Here is a 20,803-nt window from a genome sequence, read left to right as displayed (position 1 = left end):
GCAGGGCTATAACTAAGTGTCACTTGCCCTAGAAAGGATCCTGCCCTGCCTGCTGGACTCTGAACCCCTGGGAATTCAGAGGCCTCCCACAATTGTTTGTGCTTTATATCCTGCCCCTGCTCACTGTCCATCTGCAAAAGCTGGTCAAACACACAGACTTCCCGGGAGGCCTGGGTGCTATCCCCCCCCAAACAAAAGGGCATTGAGATGGAAGCCTCAGCTCAGCCTCAGAGAGGATTCTTATGCAACCTTGCTGGGCCTCCCATCCACATGAATGGAGGATCCTGGAGACCAGTCAGCCTGTCCAGCTGCTGTACCCTCCTGCTGGGTAGCCTCTGGAGAATAAACAGGGCTTCATTCAACCAATCAATCAACCAGTAAGGCTCTATCTGTACTGTGTGCCTTCTGAGTGCCCAGCCAGGCTTGTGTGACTAGCTACGGTGGAGGCAGGAGGAGGTGCCATCCACCTTGCTGTGGCAGCATGGCCTGGTTGAGGAGACACAGGCACGAGAGGCAAGGAGAAAACTAACCGTGATATTGTGTGGCTCAGACTTTAAGGCTGTGGGAATCTGGTAAGAAAGCTCAATATGGGCTAGAGCAAGTAATGAACTGAAGCAAGGGAAGTGCATACTTTGGACTCCTGTGGGCCTCAGTTTAAATCACCACACTGCTATTTACTAGCTGTGAGGTAGTAAGCACTAAATCTGAGCCTCAAGTTTTGTCATCTGGAAAATGGATGTAACATAATCTGCTTTTGCAATACCGTACCAAGAAATGAAAATAATACACATACAGTATCTAGTACTCTGCCTCACATGGAGTGGGTATTTAATAAATGACAGCTATCATTATTAGTGAGGGTGAGCTTTCTGGAAGAAGAAGGGCTTGAGGTGGGCGATGAAGCATCAGTTGGATCTGGACAGGACAGGGGTGGAACTGGAATCACTGCAAAGGCTTCCAGGTAGAATGAGTAAGCTGCATGTTTGGGACAGTGAGAAGCCAAGTCCCAGTGGAATGGGCTTCTTGGGGTGGAGGGAAGGGCCAGGCATGGCTGGCAGGAGCGTGGGGCTGGAGGCAGGGGTGTGGGTGAAGAGCAGAGGGGAGGACAGGTAAGGGATCTGGATTTGACAGTTTCTCTTCAGGAGCCTTGTGGACTCCCAATAAGGCGGACAGAAATGGTTCTTCCTCTAGCTAGAAAACATCTCACTGAGCCTGGAAGAGTGCTGAGGAACTGTGACCCCAGCAAGCCTCTCTCTGCTTCAAGCCGCCTCATCTGGAAAATGGAAGTGGTGTGCGACTTCCAAGTGGGCCACTGTGGATTACTCTAGCAACCTGCATTTCTGTTTCATTGTCTGTGAAGCAGGGCTATTATTACCTGCACGACTGTGAGGATTTAGTGATTAAAGCCTCATATAACTGCCTTAAAAAAAGCATTTGTTTTTTGTTTTTTTTAAATTTTTTTTTTTAATGTTTCTTTATTTTAGAGACAGAGAGACAGAGCACAAGCAGGGGAGGGGCAGAGAGAGAGCCAGAGCAGAATCTGAAGCAGGCCCCAGGCTCTGAGCTGTCAGCACAGAGCCCGACGTGGGGCTCAAACCCAGGAGCCGTGAGATCATGACCTGAGCTGAAGTCGGACACTTAACCGACTGAGCCACCCAGGCACCCCAAAAAAGGCATTTTATAAACATCAGCCACTATCAATATTCAACAATATTATTAAAATATTATTTAAGATTCTTGAAAAAGTTTTATTTATTTAACTAATCTCTACACCCAACATGGGGCTCGAATTCACAGCCCCAAGATCAAGAGTTGTACACTCTTCCGACTAAGCCAGCCAGGTGCCCCTAAAATATTATTTTATAATATTTTATACTACATGTACCAAAGTATATAAAAATTATAGGTGTAAAAAATGTCATTAAAGAGGCGCCTGGGTGGCGCAGTCGGTTAAGCGTCCGACTTCAGCCAGGTCACGAACTCGCGGTCCGTGAGTTCGAGCCCCGCGTCGGGCTCTGGGCTGATGGCTCAGAGCCTGGAGCCTGTTTCCGATTCTGTGTCTCCCTCTCTCTCTGCCCCTCCCCCGTTCATGCTCTGTCTGTCTCTGTCCCAAAAATAAATAAATGTTGAAAAAAAAATGTCATTAAAGAAATATCCTATAAGAAGTAAATAAAATTCTGAATATATGTGAGTTCTAAAAAAAAGAGTAAAACTAAGCATGATAGGCTGTGTTTTTTTGCCCCGCTTAATATTCATTTACCTTGTGTTCATTAGTCTGGGACGTGTCTGAATACTCACACTAAAAGTTTAAGAAACATGTACAGGGTAACAACTGAATATCCAGAAAATTCTATCCATTACCTTAATTTATTTTTCTAGCTGTGGGGTAAAAACCTGGTGTAATTATCAACACTTAGTAACAAAACTTGCTATGCACTGAGCATCTGGTATGCACTAGGCATAGCACTAAGCAGTTTCTGTCATTTAATGTTCTCATTTAGTACTCACAGCAATGGTGTGAGGTAGGTCAATCATCATCTCACTTTAGGCGAGAAGCGGTTAAGCAACTTCCCAAGGTCACAGAGCTGACAAACGGCACAGCTGGAATTCAACCCTTGTTTTCTCAGACTCACAGCTGGGAATGAAACCTTGCTTTCTCCCATCCCAAAGTCCTTACCACTGGGATTTCTGCCAATGAGATGAGAGCCTCCTGGGCAGATGCCCTGACAGAGTGACAGGGGAGAACCACTTGTTGCCTTAAGAAGACCCTGGACCTGGGACTCCTGCTCAGAAGGGAGGGGAGGGAAGGAACTAGGATGTAAAAGAGCCTCAAAATTCAAAAGTGAGATTTTTTTTTCTGAGAAAGCTTTCAAACAGGACAGAGACAGTGCAGGAACTGTGAAGCAAGAAGCTAAAGTGAATACTGTAAGCCCAGAAACACATTTAGCTTGACTATTTTCAGTATTCTTGGATTTCTCTCCCATTGTTTCTAGGAAAATTCCGTGGGAAAAAAATCTAACTGGTTCTAGCCATGCTGACATGTGTTATGGTCATGACTGAGCTGGGATTTACAAGCAGCGGCACTCAGGCCACAGCGATACTGTTGGGGAGACTGAGCCTGACTGCTGCCCCTGCTGTGGGGCCCTGGAGGACTACAGCTTTGCGACTTACCCTGCTGCAGTGGCTGGATCAGTGCCAAAGACCCTGGCAACACACAGACTGGTAACACTCAGATTGGTTCCTTATGTTTCTCAACAATCAGAATGGTTGTTGATCATGTCAACCTTCCACCCCATGCGCCACCACCACCACCAAATCAGCTACCACTGCTGTTAGAACAAACACAAAGCTCCTTACTACGGCTTCTAATGTTTATTCTGGCACCTGCTCTACACTGCAGGTGCCTGCCCTTTTCAGTCCTTCACACTTGCCATCGTTCCTCCTTCCACGGGTCTCTGTAAATAAAAGTTCCTTCTGGGGCGCCTGGGTGGCGCAGTCGGCTAAGCGTCCGACTTCGGCCAGGTCACGATCTCGCAGTCCGTGAGTTCGAGCCCCGCGTCGGGCTCTGGGCTGATGGCTCAGAGCCTGGAGCCTGTTTCCGATTCTGTGACTCCCTCTCTCTCTGCCCCTCCCCCGTTCATGCTCTGTCTCTCTCTGTCCCAAAAATAAATAAACATTGGGGAAAAAAAAAAAAAAAAAAGTTCCTTCAGGAAAGCTCTTCTGCCCTTCTTCACCTAGGTTAACTCCTCACCAGAGCTCAAGCTTCCTCTGGGAAGCTTTCCTTGACCAGAGGAAATCCACCAGAGGCTCTAGGATTCTCTTTACCCTCCCTTGCAGCATCTGTCACAGCTGTAATTTCACATCGGCACGATCAACATCTGAGTAGGCTTCCAGCTCCATGAGGTGATGCCTCTATGTATTTTTGGCTTACCACTGATCTATCAGAGCTTAGCACAGTGCCAGCACATAGTAGGTATTACTTGTTGAATACAAGAGCTAATTCTCCATTTTTATATTATTTTTTCAAAGGGAGGTCAGTCCTCTTTTACAGGTTTATTATAACTATCAATAACTATTAACATTTGCCTAACTCTTTATCATTTACAAAGCACTTTTGAAATATTCAGTAAGTATGTGTTAACTATTCACATGAACAGCAATGAAAACCAGCAATGCTCACAGTATTGTGGGAGAGAAAGAAAATAGATGACCTATCCCAACAGGGGGTGATAAGTGCTGTCACAGAGGAAGTTCCGGGTGTTATGGGGACCTACAGGTACTGGGAAGGCTAGGGTACTTGAAGCCTTCCAGGAAAACATGACACTGATGACCCAAAGGATGAGTAATTTTCCGGACAAGAGCTCACCTGGCTGGAACTCTCATAAGACCCTAGGAGGGTGGTCTGACGAATATTATCAACAATACTTCACAGGTAAGGCCACTGAGGAAGTTTAGGGACTAAGGCCACACAACCAAGAACCAGGAGGGCCAACACTAGAGGCTCCATCCCAGGGCTGGGCTCTCTTTCAGGGACATCCCTCCTCCCTACAAGCCACCCCAGTAGGCCTTGGCCATTCTGTGCTCTGGGGGTTGGCCAACCACCTGACTCTGCTGGGTTTCTATGCAGATGACTGATTGCTTCCACCTACCCATGAAGTTCCGAAAAAGCTGCTAATCTAGCCTTCCCCAATTACCTGCCATCACCAGGGAGAAAGTAAGCAAAGATCCAGTCCACGCACCTCAGAAAAAGGTACAGGCCACTCTGAAGAACTGCTTGCCTGGGAACTGTCCACTTGAATTAGTGTTTCAGTGTGCGATCTGGACCTTTCCAAAGAGACTCAGTTTTCTCTGCAGAGTTGAACACTAGGGACTGTATTCAAAGTTCTCAGTGGGGTCCCCATTAACATGATCTGGAAACAAAGACTCAAAGAGGGACGTTCTATGATTTACTAAGAGTCCCAGAGCCAGTTCATAGCTGTGTCAGAAGTGGAAGCCAGGTCTTCTCATTCTAAAAATCCTTTATTCTTTCCATTACACTGCCTTCTAACATCCCACTATTCAAAAGCCTGTGCACGTTACATCCTAGCATTCAAAAAACAGTGTGATGATCTTAAGGAGCTCTCACAAAAAGCATCAAATTAGAAGAGTGATACCAGTGAAGCCTTGACTTTTGGTTTAGAATAAACTTTAGTTTCAACCTACTGTAAACCACAAGGACATTTAAATATTTACTGGTTAAGAGAGCTGGATGTTTTGGTTGCCCTGATGCCATCATTAATATCTTCCCATCCAGCCAAAATGATACAACAATCGATAAACAGACAGCTTCTCTGAGGCTCTGAGACAGTCAAATGTACTTACCAGCCAGGGTTTTTGTTAATTAGATAAAATCCTTGGATCAATGTGCAGAACATTTACCTATGCTGTAGCTGAGCACATTCTGGACACCTTAGCACTGGCACATGGACAGCAAGTGCCTCAAGCCCCAAGCTGGGGCATCCAGGGACAAGAACCAAGCCATCAATGTAAAGCTAGAATAAATGTTTTGTGCCCTCAACAAAACCCAACCCTTTCTTCTTTCTTGAAATGCAAACCAAATCAGACTTTTTTCCAAAGGCATCTACTAAACAAGTTTGAGCTGGTATGAACTCCTTTATTTTCTAAAATCATGAAACCAGAAATCAAAAAAAGATAACAAAACAATCTCTCAAGTAATCACTGATATATATTTTTTGGGGGTGGGGGGGGAGACTGCATGGTATATACAGTGGGAAGAGTCAGATCTCCACTTGAGTATCTCACTAGCATGTTAAATTTAACATGTTTAAAACCAAACTCATAATCTTTTCCCCCCAACTCAGTTCTCCTCTAGCACCTTCACCTCAGTGAATAGCATCTACATAGCTGATTAAGCCAGAAAACTGAAATTCCTTCTTAATAATTTCTTCTCCCTAATCAATGATATCCAATTCTATTCATTCATTCAACATTCATTTATTAGTATGTAGGACATATCAGGCATTGATACTGCTCTAACAACCACCAAGTCCTGTCTAGCTTACTTCCTCCATCTCTGCTATCACCTTAGTCCAAGTCATCACCTGCCATCATCCTCTCTTCTAGACCATTCCAGTCACTTTCATCCAATCTTCCTGCATCCACCATGGATGGCTCTCTATATCATCTATTCTCCATGGAGCAACCAGAGATCTTTTAAAATTACAGATCTAGATCATGTCACCATATCTGCCTCCCTTCCTCTCTCTCTCTCTCTCTCTCTCTCTCTCTCTCTCTCTCTCACACACACACACACACACACACACACACACACACACACACACACGTGTGCTTAAAATTCTACACTGGTTGCCCAGCAATCTTAGTAAAAAGAGTAGTAAAAAGCCTACAGACTCGGTGTAGTATGGTCCTCGCTTAATTCTCCAGCTTCATTTCATGTCCTTCCGTCCTTGCTCTGTAGAGTCTAACCAGATTGGCTTTCTCTCAACTGCTTGATTTCTTCACATCTGTTCTTAATTCAGGGCCTTCCGCCTACTATTCCTTCCAACTGAATGTTCTGCTTTTCCCTTCATCCTCCCGAGCTCACTTCAATCTCACATACTCCAATGGTTTTCCTTACTGATACATACCCTCACCTCAACCCCTCCCAGATTCAAGGTGAGATTCCCAGTGTCTTATACTTCACTTTTTAATCAACTTTGAAGATATAATTAACATATCATATATAACCCACCCATTAAAAGTGTACAACTCAATGTTTTTATTATATTGAGTTGTGCAATCTTGACTACTAACTCCAGAACAGTTTCATCATTCCCCAAAGAAACTCCAGACCCATTAGCAGTCACTCCCTAGTCCCTCCCAACCCCAACCTCTGCAGTCCTTGCCAATAACTAATCTACTTTCTGTCTCTATGGATTTGTCTACTCTGAAAATTTTATATAAATTGAATCATATGATATGTGGTCTTTTGTCTGACTTCTTTCAGTTAGCATAATGCTTTCTAAGTTCATTCACGTCGTAGCATATAGCAATACTTCATTCTTTTGTACCGATAATATTCTGCTATATGGCTGTATTATATTTTATTTGTCCCTTCAACCATTGTTGGGTTTTGGGCGCTGTTTCCCTCTTTGGGCTATTATGAATAACACTGCTATGAACATTCACGTTCACGTCTTCATTTCTCTGGCGTATATACCTAGGCATAGACTTGCTGCATCATAAGGTAATTCTATGTTTAACATATTAAGGAAATGCCAACCCTTTTCCAAAATAGTCACACCATTTCACATCCCCACCAGCAATCTACAAGGGTTCCAATTTCTCCACATCCTGACAAACACTTGCTATTATCCTTCTGCTTACAGCCATCCTAATAGGCATGAAGTGATATCTCATTGTGGTTTTGATTAGCATTTCCCTAATGATATTAAGCATCTTTCCGTGTGCATATTGAATATTATGTACTCATCTGAGTGTCTTCCTTAAAGAAATGTCTATTCAGATCCTTTACCCATTTTTAAATTCTGTTATCTTTTTATTGTCCAGTTAAACAGTTCTTTATGTATTCTAGATAAAAATCTCTTACCAGATATATGATCTGCAAATATTTTCTCCCATTCTGTGGGAAAGTTTTCATTTCCTTGAAGGTGTCCATTGAACACAAAGTTTTTAATTTTGATGAAGTCCAATTTATCTATTTTTTTCCTTTGGTTTCTCGTGATTTTGTTGCCATATCTAAGATGGCTTTGCCTAACCCAAGGTCGCAAAAATGTATCCGTATATTTTCTTTTAAGAGTTTACAATTTTAGCTCTTACATTTAGGCCTATGATCCATTTTGAGTTAATATTTGTCTACGGGTAAGGTAAGGCTCCAACTGCATTTTTTTGGCATGTGGATATACAGTTGTTCCACTACCATTTGTTGAAAAGACAAACTGCAATTCATTTTGAAGTACATAATTAGTACTGGCTCCCAGTCACTGGCTCCCAGTTAGACTGTAAGTACCAAGAGTGCAGGGATTGTGCCAATCTTGTTCACACTGTATCTCCAAGCACTCAGTCCAATGCCTCGCTCCTAATAAGCACTCACAAACACTGGTCAAATGAAGCAACATTTTGTCATTAACAAATACTCTACAACTCTACTGGTTAAAGGTATTATCATCTCTGTGTTACTTAAGCTCATAAAAGTCAGGCAATATGTGCCCAGTTTTGCTGGTTCTCAATTTTGACTCATGTGTTCCCTCCTCCCCGGAAGGGAGTTAGTACGCTCCTCCAGGACAGGAACTGCTTCTACTTCCTCATGGCGTTGCCACCAACACAAATTCAGCTCAGGGCTGGGCACAGAAGACAGGCTAGACAGATGAACAACTGAGGGACAGATGCACAGTGCCGTCCATGACCAAGTCCCTTCCTCTCTCCAGTTCCTCCTAGCCGCAAACTGTGATCAAACAACACAGATATATAAATCCCCCTCCTCACCACACACCCTAGGCTGATTCTTGCCTCAGTGCTACCACTCATGCAACCCCCTTTGCCTTCCCTTTCTATTTGCTAAGGCCTACTGATATTTGAAGCCATTTCCAATAGGATGCTTACTCTGGTCTCCCAGGTTGGTTAGGGCATCTTCTGGGCTACTGTCTCACAGCACTGACCACACTGTGTTGCCACAGTCTTCCCCAATCACCTACATTGAGGGCAGGAATCATGTCTGGTCAGGTGTACCCCATGCCAGGCATAGGGCCTAGCATATGAGAGGTGCTCAGTAAATTTTGTCAAGTGATCAAATGGATCATGGAAGGTAAAAGCAGTCTGAAGTTGAAGACTGGTATCACCAGGGTTCCTTCATTAGAGAACGTTTGGGCTGATGAAAAACTGAGTTAGGCACAAAGCAGAGAGGCCCAGCTTCCTGCTGGGAGAAGGGAAATGGGTTGGGGGTGTTGTCTTTCACCCAAGTTTGTTCTGAAAGAAATGTGATCTCCACTGAGAGAATAGGAGGCCTCATTTCTCTCAGCCTGGATAGCTCCTTACATGGCTCAGCCCAAGCCTGGACAGATGTGCCTTCAGTCTGCCCTGTGCCCTATGTTTCGGGTGAGTGGTTCCTACATCCAGAAGCCAGGCTTGGGTATGAGCTGAGCCGAGGAGAAGGGCCACCTGCTCATGCTGCTGACAGGTGGGACAGGGGCCCCAGGACAGGGCTTCCACTCCTGAAGAGTCAGAGTTGAACACATTAAGAAGGTTTAAGTGCCTTGGGGGAGGAGGAAGGAAATGGCAGGAAGAAAGGAGGAGAGGAAGAAGGGAAAAGGGAGGGATCCAGCCTCCCTCTGACATAGCCAATGGGCATATGGAAATAAGACTCTGGACTTTCTGCTTCAAGTTTGCTGAAAAATCAGTAAAAAGCAACTTTCCCCAAATTCTGTTTGGGGAAATTCTGTGCTGGGGAAGAGATGTGGGAAACCAGACCTCTCCCTGACCTGGGGAGGCACACAAACCACTGGTTTAAGCTGAAGTCTAGCTCACAACCTTCTTAAACAAAGAACAGAATGGGAGCACCTGGCTGGCTCAGTCAGTAGAGCACAGGACTCTCAATCTTAGGGTCTTGAGTTCAAGCCCCACAGTGGGCATGGAGCCTACTTAAAAAATAAATAGGGGCGTGTGGATGGCTTAATCAGTTAAGCATCTAACTCCTGATTTTGGCTCAGGGTTGTGAGATCGAGCCCTGCATGGGGATCTGTGCTGGGCATGGAGTCTGTTTAAGATTCTCTCTCTCCTTCTGCCCCTCCCTGGCTCATGCTTGCTCACACATGTGGGCACTCTCTCTCAAAAAAGAAAAAAAAAAAAGATTGCCATGCTGAAAAGCAGAGTCTGTGCCTAGCTCATCTCTGACTCCCTTACACGGGGTGAAGGGAGACTCTGAGTCATCATGACCAAAAGAGACGAAACAACAGCAGGCAGGAAAAAAGCAGCTGGAAACTGGGGGAGACACACAAAAGGCCCCAACATATGCTATCCACACAGGCAAGAAGGAATATTCTGCATCACACACACCATGAATTCAACCATTTTCTGCATTCTTTTGGCAGGTGTTTATTGCTATTAGAAAAATGTGTATTTGAAAGAGCTAAAATAATCAACACTTGGGGGCTCGCTGGGATAGGGTAAACTCAGCCTCCCCCTGGGTGATGGAAAAGTGGATTCACTGCACTGATGCTCTGCAAATACACTACCTACATTGGGTTGCCACAGGAAAGCAGCAGCCTGGCAGCCCTCAGCGGTCACCAACCGGTGATGTGAGGGTCAGCAAAGGCCTGCCAGGAGGTGGCACGGCCAGTTTTTGCCCCCTCACTCCCTTGTACTGCAGCAGAAGGAAGCGAGGCTCATCTGTTTCTGGGGAAATGAAGACGCCACGCACAGCTGGCAGTTATGAATGGCTCTTATAACAGCAAGCTGACATCTGTGCTTGGTTTTTAAGATGCATCATCGCATGTTTATTAAACTATTGCTCCGTCGTATTTATTTGGCTACGAAACAACTCCCAGCCCATACTTCCAAAAGTGGTTTATTAAAAACTAAGCCTTGAACATTAATACTCAAAAGCACCCTTGAGAATCAATAATAATGCTGCAGATAAAATGAAAGGGAATCAAAGCAGTAAGTCTTGGTGGGGGCTGCAGCTGACTTTCAACACTTTCTTATACATTCAGGCAGCTGGAGTGGGGAGGAGCACCAAGAGTGTGTGGCACTGGGTGTGGGGATAGCCACTGCGAACACTAGGTTTCCTGTCCAAAATGGACACATGGTAGCAGGGAAGGTGGGGTATACTGTGGCCACCTCACTTTATACAAAGAGCCAAAAAGGCCAAGATGAGGCCCAGGGTAGGCCACTAGTTTCACCAAGAATAAAACCTCTGCCCCTAACCAACAGCTCCATACTGATGCCTTATGCTGGTCCCTGTCTGCGCACCTATCCTGGACACAGACAGCCCAGTCCCAGCACCAGGCTGAGCCCCAGGCTGTGTCCCATCCCTGCCCAAGAACAAACCTGAAATCCAACCTGCCAGTGGTCCTAAAAGGCACAGCTGAGCCAGGCAGACTGGAAGAATGCACTCAGCCCCTGAGCAGGAGCCCAGTGTGTACACCCCAGCCCTGCAGGCAGACTTTTCTAACACCAAAAGACCTGGCAGAAAGGCCTCTTCCAGCTCCCTCCCAAATCTCCAAACTTTTTCATGGGTGCCCCCCATCTAGGCAACAAACAATAACACCTGGCCACTTCCACAAAGATATAAGAACAAATTAGAAGATTCAGTAAAGGACCCAAAGGATGTGGGGAGGACTCTAAACCATGCCCTGCAAAGAACAGTGGAAGGATCCAGAGCTGTTTGGGGTTAAAAAAAAAAAAAAAAAGGAGACACAGGGCTGACTCCCTACCTTAAAACATTTAAAGGTTGACCTGGGCCAAGGGAGCCCAGGTGACTGTGACCATAGGGAAGTCACAGGGTTCACTTCCCAACTTAGTGTGAGCATTTCCTCCAAAGCAATCATCACTGGAGGAAGGGGTTCACCCAGCTCAGGCCCTCTTGTGGGGGAGAGCAAGTCTGGGGTTCAACACTTACCTGCTGACTTCTTGGACATTGTTGGTGCGAGCAGCTTCCATCAGGGCTGCATCTGAAAAGAAAGGGGGCACTGGTCAGATCCCTATCCAGGACCTACCCTCAAAGCTGCATGGAGGACCCAGTAAAACAATAGAAATGTAAGAACTTCAGAAACATGGGCTTTAACAAGGGAAATTACGCCAAAGTATATAAAGGGAAAGCTAATCATCCCCTGTCCAGATGGTATCCACTGTTAACTTATCTTCCACATCCATTATGGAACCCAAACTCGTAACTCTTCTCATCATACAGGTGGTTCAGGTAAGGTGCTAGCAACTATGTGCTGCCTATGGCAAATGCATGATGTGTGAATCCCTTCACTCTTCATTAGCTAGAAAGCTCTAATGTTTCACATGGCTGCCACTGCTATTAATCAACCCCCCCTACCTTGTGCCACTTTCACCCCCAACTCCAATTTCTCAGCCTAGTTTTGAATCTCATGTCACAAGTCACCAACCCAACACCAGAAACAGAATGGGAACAGGCAAGCGTGTGGGCTCCTCTGAAAGTTAAGAGCCTTGACCAGGAATCAGAAGGCCTGGCTCCAACAGTCTGCCCCCTACTCCCTGTGCTGTAGCAGCCCCTTTCCTTCTCAACCCCCACTTTCAGGACTATAAAGCAGAGGCAATAATCCGTGTCCCGACAGCCTCACAGGGATGCTGAGGAGATGAAATGAGCGTCAAAAAGTCTACAAACTCCTCGGTGCCAAGATCAGCAAAAGGAGATCCAAAGCAGAGGGTTCCAATCCCTTAGGAACCACCTAGCAGAAAAGCAACCCTAGGGGCACCTGGGTGGCTCAGCTGGTTTAAGCATCTGACTTCAGCTCAGGTCGTGATCTCTTGGTTTGTGAGTTAGAGCCCCACATTGGGCTCTGGGCTGACGGCTTGCTCAGAGCCTGGAGCCTGTTCCGGAACCTGTCTCCCTTTCTCTCTGCTCCTCCCCCACTCACACTCTGTCTCTCTCAAAAATAAATAAACATTTAAAAAAATTTTTTTAAAGAAAAGAAAAGCAACCCTAAACCTAATGTAAGCCTGGTGTGGCCTGGGCAGTTGGCAGGCTACTGGCACCACCTTGTGGCCAAAAGGAAAACTGCCTGACTCAGAAAAAAAACAACAGTAGAGGCACCATTTTTTCAAATAGTCTATACCAAATGCCCTTGGAGCCCTATCTGCCCAGCATGGTTTTAGGCTCCATTGTTGAACAATGGAAAGACTCATAGCCAGCCCTGCCTCAAGGAGTTCTCAGTCTAGCCAAGAGACTCACCCAGTGAAACATTGAGGAGGCACTGCAGTAGGGTGGGAAGAGCAGGATCTGGAGCCCGACAAACCTAGGCTCCCATCCCAATTCTGCCGCTTACTTGCCATATGACCTGGCCAACTCACCTAACCTCCTGAGCCTCAATTTCCTTACCTGTACAGCAGGGATAAGATGGCCACCTTATCATGCATATGCAAACCGGATGTGTGGTTCAAACATTAGTGTCTCCATCCCACCTGCCGGCCTAGACTCTAGGGTCAGATCTTTCCTGGTTATCTTCCCCAGTGGTTCTCTAAGCACACATCCAGGGATGCTCAGGCAGCCCTCAGCCGGAAGGAGAACAAAATTCCCTCAGAGATCACTGAGGGATCTCACTCTGCAGAAAGAAGTGGCTTCTGCATGGTCACAGGAGGAATGAGGAATGAGCTGAGAACCAGGGCCTCCTGGCTCCTACAGGGAACAGTTCCTGAGCTTATAACTCCAAATCAGGGTATAGGGTAGGCTAGCAAAGTCTGAAGGGTTGGAAGTGATCATGGTTTTGGTCATTACCTACTTTAGTAAATAGGCAAAGTCCAGTCTGGAGCCCCCAGGAAAGTCTAAGGCAAGACCTTGGACACCTCCCCCAATCCATCTAAACATACTGGCCTCAGGACACTGCCTGCTCATGAACTTTCCATGGCTCTCCACTGCCTACAGGAGAAATTCCAAAACCTCCAAACCCTCTTGTCTGACACCCAGGCCCCACTCCATCTGCTCTCACCTCATTCCAAAAACGCCCTGTCCTCCAACCAGGCTGGCTACCCTGCTAACCTCTATACACATCATGCTGACCTGTGAATCCCTTGTCTGTGAAGCCTTCGCATGAAACAGAATCCAACTCAAGACACATTTACTGCGTACCTACTAAGTTCCAGATGCTATCTATGGTGGACAAACGATGTGAAAGTATTAGGGAAAGGGGCTGGTATCAACCTGAAAAAAAGATAAGCTGCAATCCTTGCTCAATTGGAGCTCACACTACCGCTCTCTTTTTCATCTCTTGCCTCATCCTACAGAACTCAAGTTCAAATTCCCCATCTTCTAGGGGTCTCCAATCTTCCAGGAATGCTTTCCTGACCCTACTGGGCCCTCCAATCCCCCAACAACACACTGTCAGACCACTCACCACACCCATAGGCCTAACTGCCTGCACTGTCTCCTTAACTGACTTTTTGTTAGGAGTTCAAAACCTCCCAAAATTGGGCTCACAGAAGGTATTCAAAAAAAAAAAAAAATGCTCAAAGTTATAGAATTATAGCATGCCTAATCCTCCTGCCAACTGTCCCACCTGGCAAGATCACCTCACACCTGAGACCAGGCACAGCAAAACCCGTGGGAGCCTGATGGGCAGACCCACGCTGCTGAACTCCAAGAGTCAAAATAACAGCACTGTAAGATTACTGAGAAATCATTCTTTACTGTGTAAGGGGCGGGGGGGGGGGGGGGGGGGCGGTGAAGCCAGAGAGAAGCAAGGGGTGAGCAGTGGCAAAGCTGGCATTGAAACCAAGTCTCTACTTCCTTTCTTAGGCCACCTTACAAGGAAAACTTCTCTAAATTACCCAGTGGTCGCCGTTAGAACACACCGTGGTTTCCTGGAGGCCTCTTAGGAATTGGACCAGGCAGAATATTAGAGCATAAAGGGTCCATTCTCTAATTTTACATGTTTTGTCCATTGCACAGATGGACAAAGTAATGCCCAAAGGAGGGAGTTGACCTACGATGGGAAGTTACACAACTCACAGGCAACTGAACTCTCCAGTTCACCACCCTGCCCCAGTAACCAGATGATGTCTGGGTTCCTCCAAGACTGAAGCTCTGGTGGTGTAAATCTACAAGCAACTCCCACCCTCGAGTCAGGACACTCCTCCCGCCTCTACCTTCCCCGAACCCAGACTGCCCCGATAATCACCCTTGTTGGACGGGCTCTTGCTGTAACAGTGAACCACTAGCGCCGTGGCCAGGGCCCACATGCTCAGTCCAGCCTTGTTGGGGACCCCGTTCCAGCTGTCCTGTCCCGGGAGTGTTTCTTCTGGGCTAGGAAGGCGTCCCCATGTTGTGGCTAGGAAGCACTGGGTCTCGGTGCGTTCTCCCTGACGCCCCCAGGTGGCTGCCCCTCCTCGGGTGAGGAAAGTCGGCGATGTTGCAGGGCGCCCCCCGACGGCCGCCCTCAGCCATTGCGGCTCCCCGCGGCCCGCGGTGGTTACAGTCTGGCCGGAGGCACTTCCATTTCTCCGCAGCGATGGGGACCTAAGCAGCTGGAGGAGGAGCCGGGGCGCCGGCGCTGTTCTCAACACCAGGGACCCCAGCATCGTGACAGCTGCTTCGATAACCCCCTGGTGCCGGCCCCTGTGCTGGCCGCGTCCAACATGGCTGCCGCGGCGCGTTCGAAGACGCCGCGAACGCGGTGGAATTCCGCGCTACTTCACGGGAGTGGTAGTCCACAGCCTTAGATTTTTCTGCAGCTGGAGAACAAATAAACTACACTTCCCAGAAAGCTGTGTTACTCGCGTCACAATGACTGCCGACTTAGAGGAGCCTAGGGCATGTTGGGAAATGGAGTTCGAGTGAGGGGGCGTGGTAAGAAGGGAAATACCTAGGTGGGATGTGTCGATTAAAGTTAAGGTTTGAATATCCAATGGAAAAAAGACAGTCTCTTTAGCAAATGGTGCTGGGAGAACTGGACAGCAACATGCAGAAGAATGAAACTAGACCACTTTCTTACACCATTCATAAAAATTAACTCAAAATGGATAAAGGACTTGAATGTGAGACGGAAAACCATCAAAACACTAGAGGAGAAAGCAGGAAAAGACCTCTCTGACCTCAGCCGCAGCAATTTCTTACTTGACACATCCCCAAAGGCAAGGGAATTAAAAGCAAAAATGAACTATAGGGACCTCATGAAGATAAAAAGCTTCTGCACAGCAAAGAAAACAACCAACAAAACTAAAAGGCAACCAACGGAATAGGAAAAGATCTTTGCAAATGACATATCAGACAAAGGGCTAGTATCCAAAATCTATAAAGAGCTCACCAAACTCCACACCCAAAAAACAAATAACCCAGTGAAGAAATGGGCAGAAAACATGAATAGACACTTCTCTAAAGAAGACATCTGGATGGCCAACAGGCACATGAAAAGATGCTCAACATCACTCCTCATCAGGGAAATACAAATCAAAACCACACTCAGATACCACCTCACACCAGTCAGAGTGGCCAAAATGAACAAATCAGGAGACTATAGATGCTGGAGAGGATGTGGAGAAACGGGAACCCTCTTGCACTCTTGATGGGAATGCACACTGGTGCAGCCACTCTGGAAAACAGTGTGGAGGTTCCTCAAAAAATTAAAAATAGACCTACCCTATGACCCAGCAGTAGCACTGCTAGGAATTTACCCAAGGGATACAGGAGTGCTGATGCACAGGGGCACTTGTACCCCAATGTTTATAGCAGCACTCTCAACAATAGCCAAATTGTGGAAAGAGCCTAAATGTCCATCAGCTGACGAATGGATAAAGAAATTGTGGTTTATATACACAATGGAGTACTACGTGGCAATGAGAAAGAATGAAAAATGGCCTTTTGTAGCAACGTGGATGGAACTGGAGAGTGTGATGCTAAGTGAAATAAGCCATACAGAGAAAGACAGATACCATATGGTTTCACTCTTATGTGGATCCTGAGAAACTTAACAGAAACCCATGGGGGCGGGGAAGGAAAAAAAAAGAAAAAAAAAAAGAGGTTAGAGTGGGAGAGAGAGCCAAAGCATAAGAGACTCTAAAAAAATAATAAATAATTAAAAAAATAAAGGTTCGAGTGGCAGAGCTTTCTGCCACGTTCAGTTAAAATACGCGACGCAGTTTCTGACTACTGCAAGTTAAACAGGGATCTTCAGCAGAAGCCTATTATGAAATGTATGCTTATTTCTTTTAGCTTATTTCTCTTTACAGCCTGGGACAGCTTTTCAAAAAATGTCTAGGGTAACCAGTCTACCTGTAATAGCAATTCTCTTTATTTTCCTAGACAGACTTCCTTTCAGTTGAAGAGCTAACTCCTAGTCTCGCTTTCTCACTCGAGGTATTTTCAAAGAGTTTGCATCTCATGGCGGCTGCGTGCGGGAAGTTGGGCAAGGAATGTTATTCCTGTCTACAGAAAAGGGAATTTGGGCTCAGAGGTTCAAAAAATTGCTAATAAATCGATAAATAAAGCTCAGGTCTTCTAGCTCGGAAGAGAATACCTGCACCCTCATTTCTTCCCCTCTCTTCTAAACTACACACAGGCAGGCAAAGGAGGAAGCTCTTTTTTTATGGCAGTCCCATCTCTTATTCCTGCATTTCCTTTAAGTCTCTGCTCAAACTTCACATTATCAGAGCCTTCTCTGACGATTTAAATTAGCAATCCTCTCCCCCCACTCCCACCATCTTGCCTACTTTTTCTTCACAGTACTTACCACCTGCCATACTGAAAATTCGTTTTGTTTACTGTCTTTCGGTGGTAGAACGTGAGCCCCAGGAAACAGGGACTTTGTTTTTTCTCTTCTACATTACTAGCACCCAGAACGATATCTGGAACAAAAAGAGCTACTCAATAAATATTTGTTCGGTAGAAGGATTACTCCCACCTTATCGTGGCAAAATGAATATAAGCTTTAGAGTGCAGCAGACCTGGATTTCAATTTTGACTCTTGCATTTACTACATGTGTGACCTTGGACAAACTCCCTTCCCTTTCTCATTATCAACGGTCGGTCGTACTCTACCTACCTTCAAGAGGATTGCTTGTATTGGGGCACCTGGGTGGCTCAGTCGGTTGAGCATACACCAGCTCAGCCATGATCTCACGGTTTGTGAGTTTTAGCCCCTGCACCCCGCGTTGGGCTCTCTGCTGTCAGTGCGGAGCCCACTTCAGAGCCCCCTTCAGATCCTCTGTCCCCTCCCTGTCTGCACCTCTCCCACTCGCTCTCAAAAAATAAAAACAAAAAAACATTAAAAAGGAGAATTCCTCGTATTAAATGAGATAATATGTAGATCACCACTGTCCCTGGCTCACTTTAGGTCTTGAAGAAACGGCAGCTGGCATTGTTTTCCCCGCTCTAGGGGTGCATTGGATTCCCTACTCTAAACTTATTTCTTTTTGAAGTTTTTAATTTAAATTCCAGTTAGTCAACATACAGTGTAATATTAGTTGCAGGTGTACAACATAGTAATACAACACTTCTGTACAACACCTGGTGCTCATCTCAGCAAGTGCCCCCCTGAATCCCCATCACCTATTTTACCCATTCCCCCGCCCACCTCCCCTCTGGGAATCATCAGTCTGTTTTCTATAGTTAAGACTCTGTTTCTTGATTTGCCTCCCTCTCTTCCTCCTCCTCCCTTTGTCTGGTTCCTTGCATTCTTCATATGGTATACTCTCATGTGGTATTTGTCTTTCTCTGACTTATTTCACTTAGCATAACACTGTCTAGTTCCATCCATGTCATTGCAAATGGAAAAATTTCATTCTTAAAAATACGGAACGCTCATAAATCTGCATGTCACCCTTGCACAGAGGCCATGCTAATCCTCTCTGTATCATTCCAGTTTTAGTATAAGTGCTGCCAAAGCAAGCACTTTACTCTAAACTTCTTGGGAGCAGAGATGGAGTTTCTCATTTCTTCATCCTTTAGTAAGGCACTCAGCAAATAGCTGTTAAACAAAGGAGCCTCCTTGGGATTCTGTCTCCCTCTCTGTCCCTCCCCCGCTTGCTCTCTCCCTCTCTCTCAAAACAAATTAAACTTAAAAAAAAAAAAAAGCATTTTGACCTTCCTATGTTTAAATACTTAGAATATCTCTTGAAGGATAATAAAAATAGTTGCCTTTGGAGTGGACAAAATGGAGCTGGAAGAGAAGCAGTGAGGAGAGTTTACATTTTCGGCATTTTGTACCATGTCCATATATCGCGTATTCAGTTAAATCAACCAATCAAATAGCCAACCAATTTCTCTTATTTCTTTTTGTTTTGTTTTGTTTGGTTGTTTTGTGTTTTAATTTCTCTTATTTCTATATCAATATTCACTTTAACTTCCAGCACCAGCTAGGAGTACATTTAATTTCATTCAGACTGCCGCCATTATTTCTCATGTGGAAACACTGCCATCTTGTGGACTTTTAAGATAGTGCTGCTAAAAATATTAAAATCATTCCATTTCACTCCACTCCATTCCTCCCAACAAATATTTGTTGATGCCTACCGTGTGCATTTGTCCAATCGTTTAAAGCTGACAAAGTTTCAGTGATATTCAACCTCATTTACAGAACATCTGTGAAGCGCCAGGCTATGAAACTACAGTCCCAAAAAACTCTCGGAGATCTGGCGGGGAGTCGGGGGAGGTGTCTCCAGACGTCATTGCATAGCTGTTAAGCGCTACAGCAGAGATAATTCAGGTTTCCCTGGGAGCCCACAGCAGGCTGAGTGTCCGGGGAAGAGACACCTGAGCTGAGTTCTGCAGGAAGAGCTACAAACGACCCCCCAAAAAGGGAATAAAGTAGCTTGCTTGGGGGGCGCTTGGAGAATGGGTCACTGCAAAGGGAACACTCTGAAAATTCACAGAAACAATACATTTTTTTTCAATGCACAGTTGAGGAACTGTGTGTGCAGTGTGGCTAAAGCACGGAATAGGAGAGACTAAGAGGTGAGAAATGAGGCTTCATTTCATAACCAGAGAGGTTAAAGCAACTTAACCAGGTTCTCTCAGCAAGTACACGCTGCACCAAGAAATTTTGTGTTTTTATAACTTTTTTAAAGTTTATTTATTTTTCAGAGAGATAGAGACACAGTGAGGGGTAGAGGGACAGAAACAGAGGGAGAGAGAGAATCCCAAGCAGGCTCCATGGTGTCAGCAAAGAGCTCAACGTGGGGCTCAATCTCACAAAACTGGGAGATCACGACCTGAGCTGAAACCAAGAGTCAGACACTTAACGGACTGAGCCACCCAGGTGCCCCTGCACCAAGAATTTAAACCCAGATCTAAATAACTCCACTGCTTCTCTTTCTGACCACTAATGTTTTGCTCTGTGAGCCTTTCCAGGGCCCCATGCCTAATGCTCTGCTCCTCCAGACCCGGACTCAAAGGTGGGGCTCCTCTCTCCCTCCCTCCCTTCCTTTTTTCCTTCCTTCCCTCCTTCCCTTCCTTCCCTTTTCATAATGCTTGTTTCTGTAGCCTTGGTACTAGGGAGGAGCAAGGGAAGGCTTTTTAGATCACAAAGTGATAATTCAGTCTCAGAGGAACTCTCCACTCTGGTTTTTGTTGATTCTGGTCATGTTGATAATAAAGGAGAGTGACTGCATCAGAGCCTCTCTCCATCCCCCCAGCTTAGTAAGGCCAGGGTCTTGTCTGGGACAGAGTGGGGTGAACCTCGGCATTGAAGCTGTGTCTCTGGGTAGTGGCCCTACATCTATCCATGTGTAAATGAACGTGTGTGTGTTTACTGAACATTACTGTGAGCAAGACTCTACTTTTGGTGCTTATGATATATTATCTTGCTTAACTCCAACAACAATCCTGTGAGGAACAATATTATCTCCATTTTACAGATCAGAAAACCACCAAAGTGTGGAAGGGGTAAATAATCTCACCAGTGTCACCCCAGCCTGTAAATGGCAAAACTGGGTCTCAAATGGTCTGAATCCAAAGCCCAGACTCTTGATCACTACAAAACCCTGGCTCGCAGGGAGTAAGTGACATAGATGTAATAGACACTTCTGAAATGTGCCTTAGGTTTGGAGGAAGAAAAGAACCAAAAGGATCATCAACACTGTGCCGAGTCAATATGATACATTCCGAGCT

The 20,803-nt window shown here is 45.7% G+C and overlaps 1 protein-coding gene and 1 non-coding gene across 3 annotated transcripts in view; both read right to left on the bottom strand.

The window, feature by feature from the left end:
- Nucleotides 1–15,429, bottom strand: part of CLPB (caseinolytic mitochondrial matrix peptidase chaperone subunit B) — a 143,846-nt gene extending 128,417 nt beyond the window's left edge. Inside the window, exons 1-2 of one of the 2 annotated variants that reach the window (XM_011286604.4) lie at nt 14,880–15,429; nt 11,636–11,687 (exon numbers count right to left, since the gene is read on the bottom strand). In XM_011286604.4, the coding sequence (XP_011284906.1) occupies nt 11,636–11,687; nt 14,880–15,279 (452 nt within the window). In that variant the 5' untranslated portion in view covers nt 15,280–15,429. The remainder of the gene's footprint in view (nt 1–11,635; nt 11,688–14,879) is intronic. The other variant, XM_011286605.4, reaches the window with a different exon arrangement.
- Nucleotides 15,430–18,481: 3,052 nt separating this feature from the next.
- LOC111556779 lies at nt 18,482–18,587 on the bottom strand. The gene has a single exon (XR_002736509.1). It is a non-coding gene; the product is annotated as a U6 spliceosomal RNA (small nuclear RNA).
- Between the last annotated feature and the right edge of the window lie 2,216 nt (nt 18,588–20,803).

The sequence above is a fragment of the Felis catus genome, chromosome D1 (genome assembly GCF_018350175.1).
Source record: "Felis catus isolate Fca126 chromosome D1, F.catus_Fca126_mat1.0, whole genome shotgun sequence".
NCBI lineage: Eukaryota > Metazoa > Chordata > Mammalia > Carnivora > Felidae > Felis > Felis catus.
Note: the sequence above shows the minus strand (reverse complement) of the source record. Positions and strands in the feature narration are given on the sequence as shown.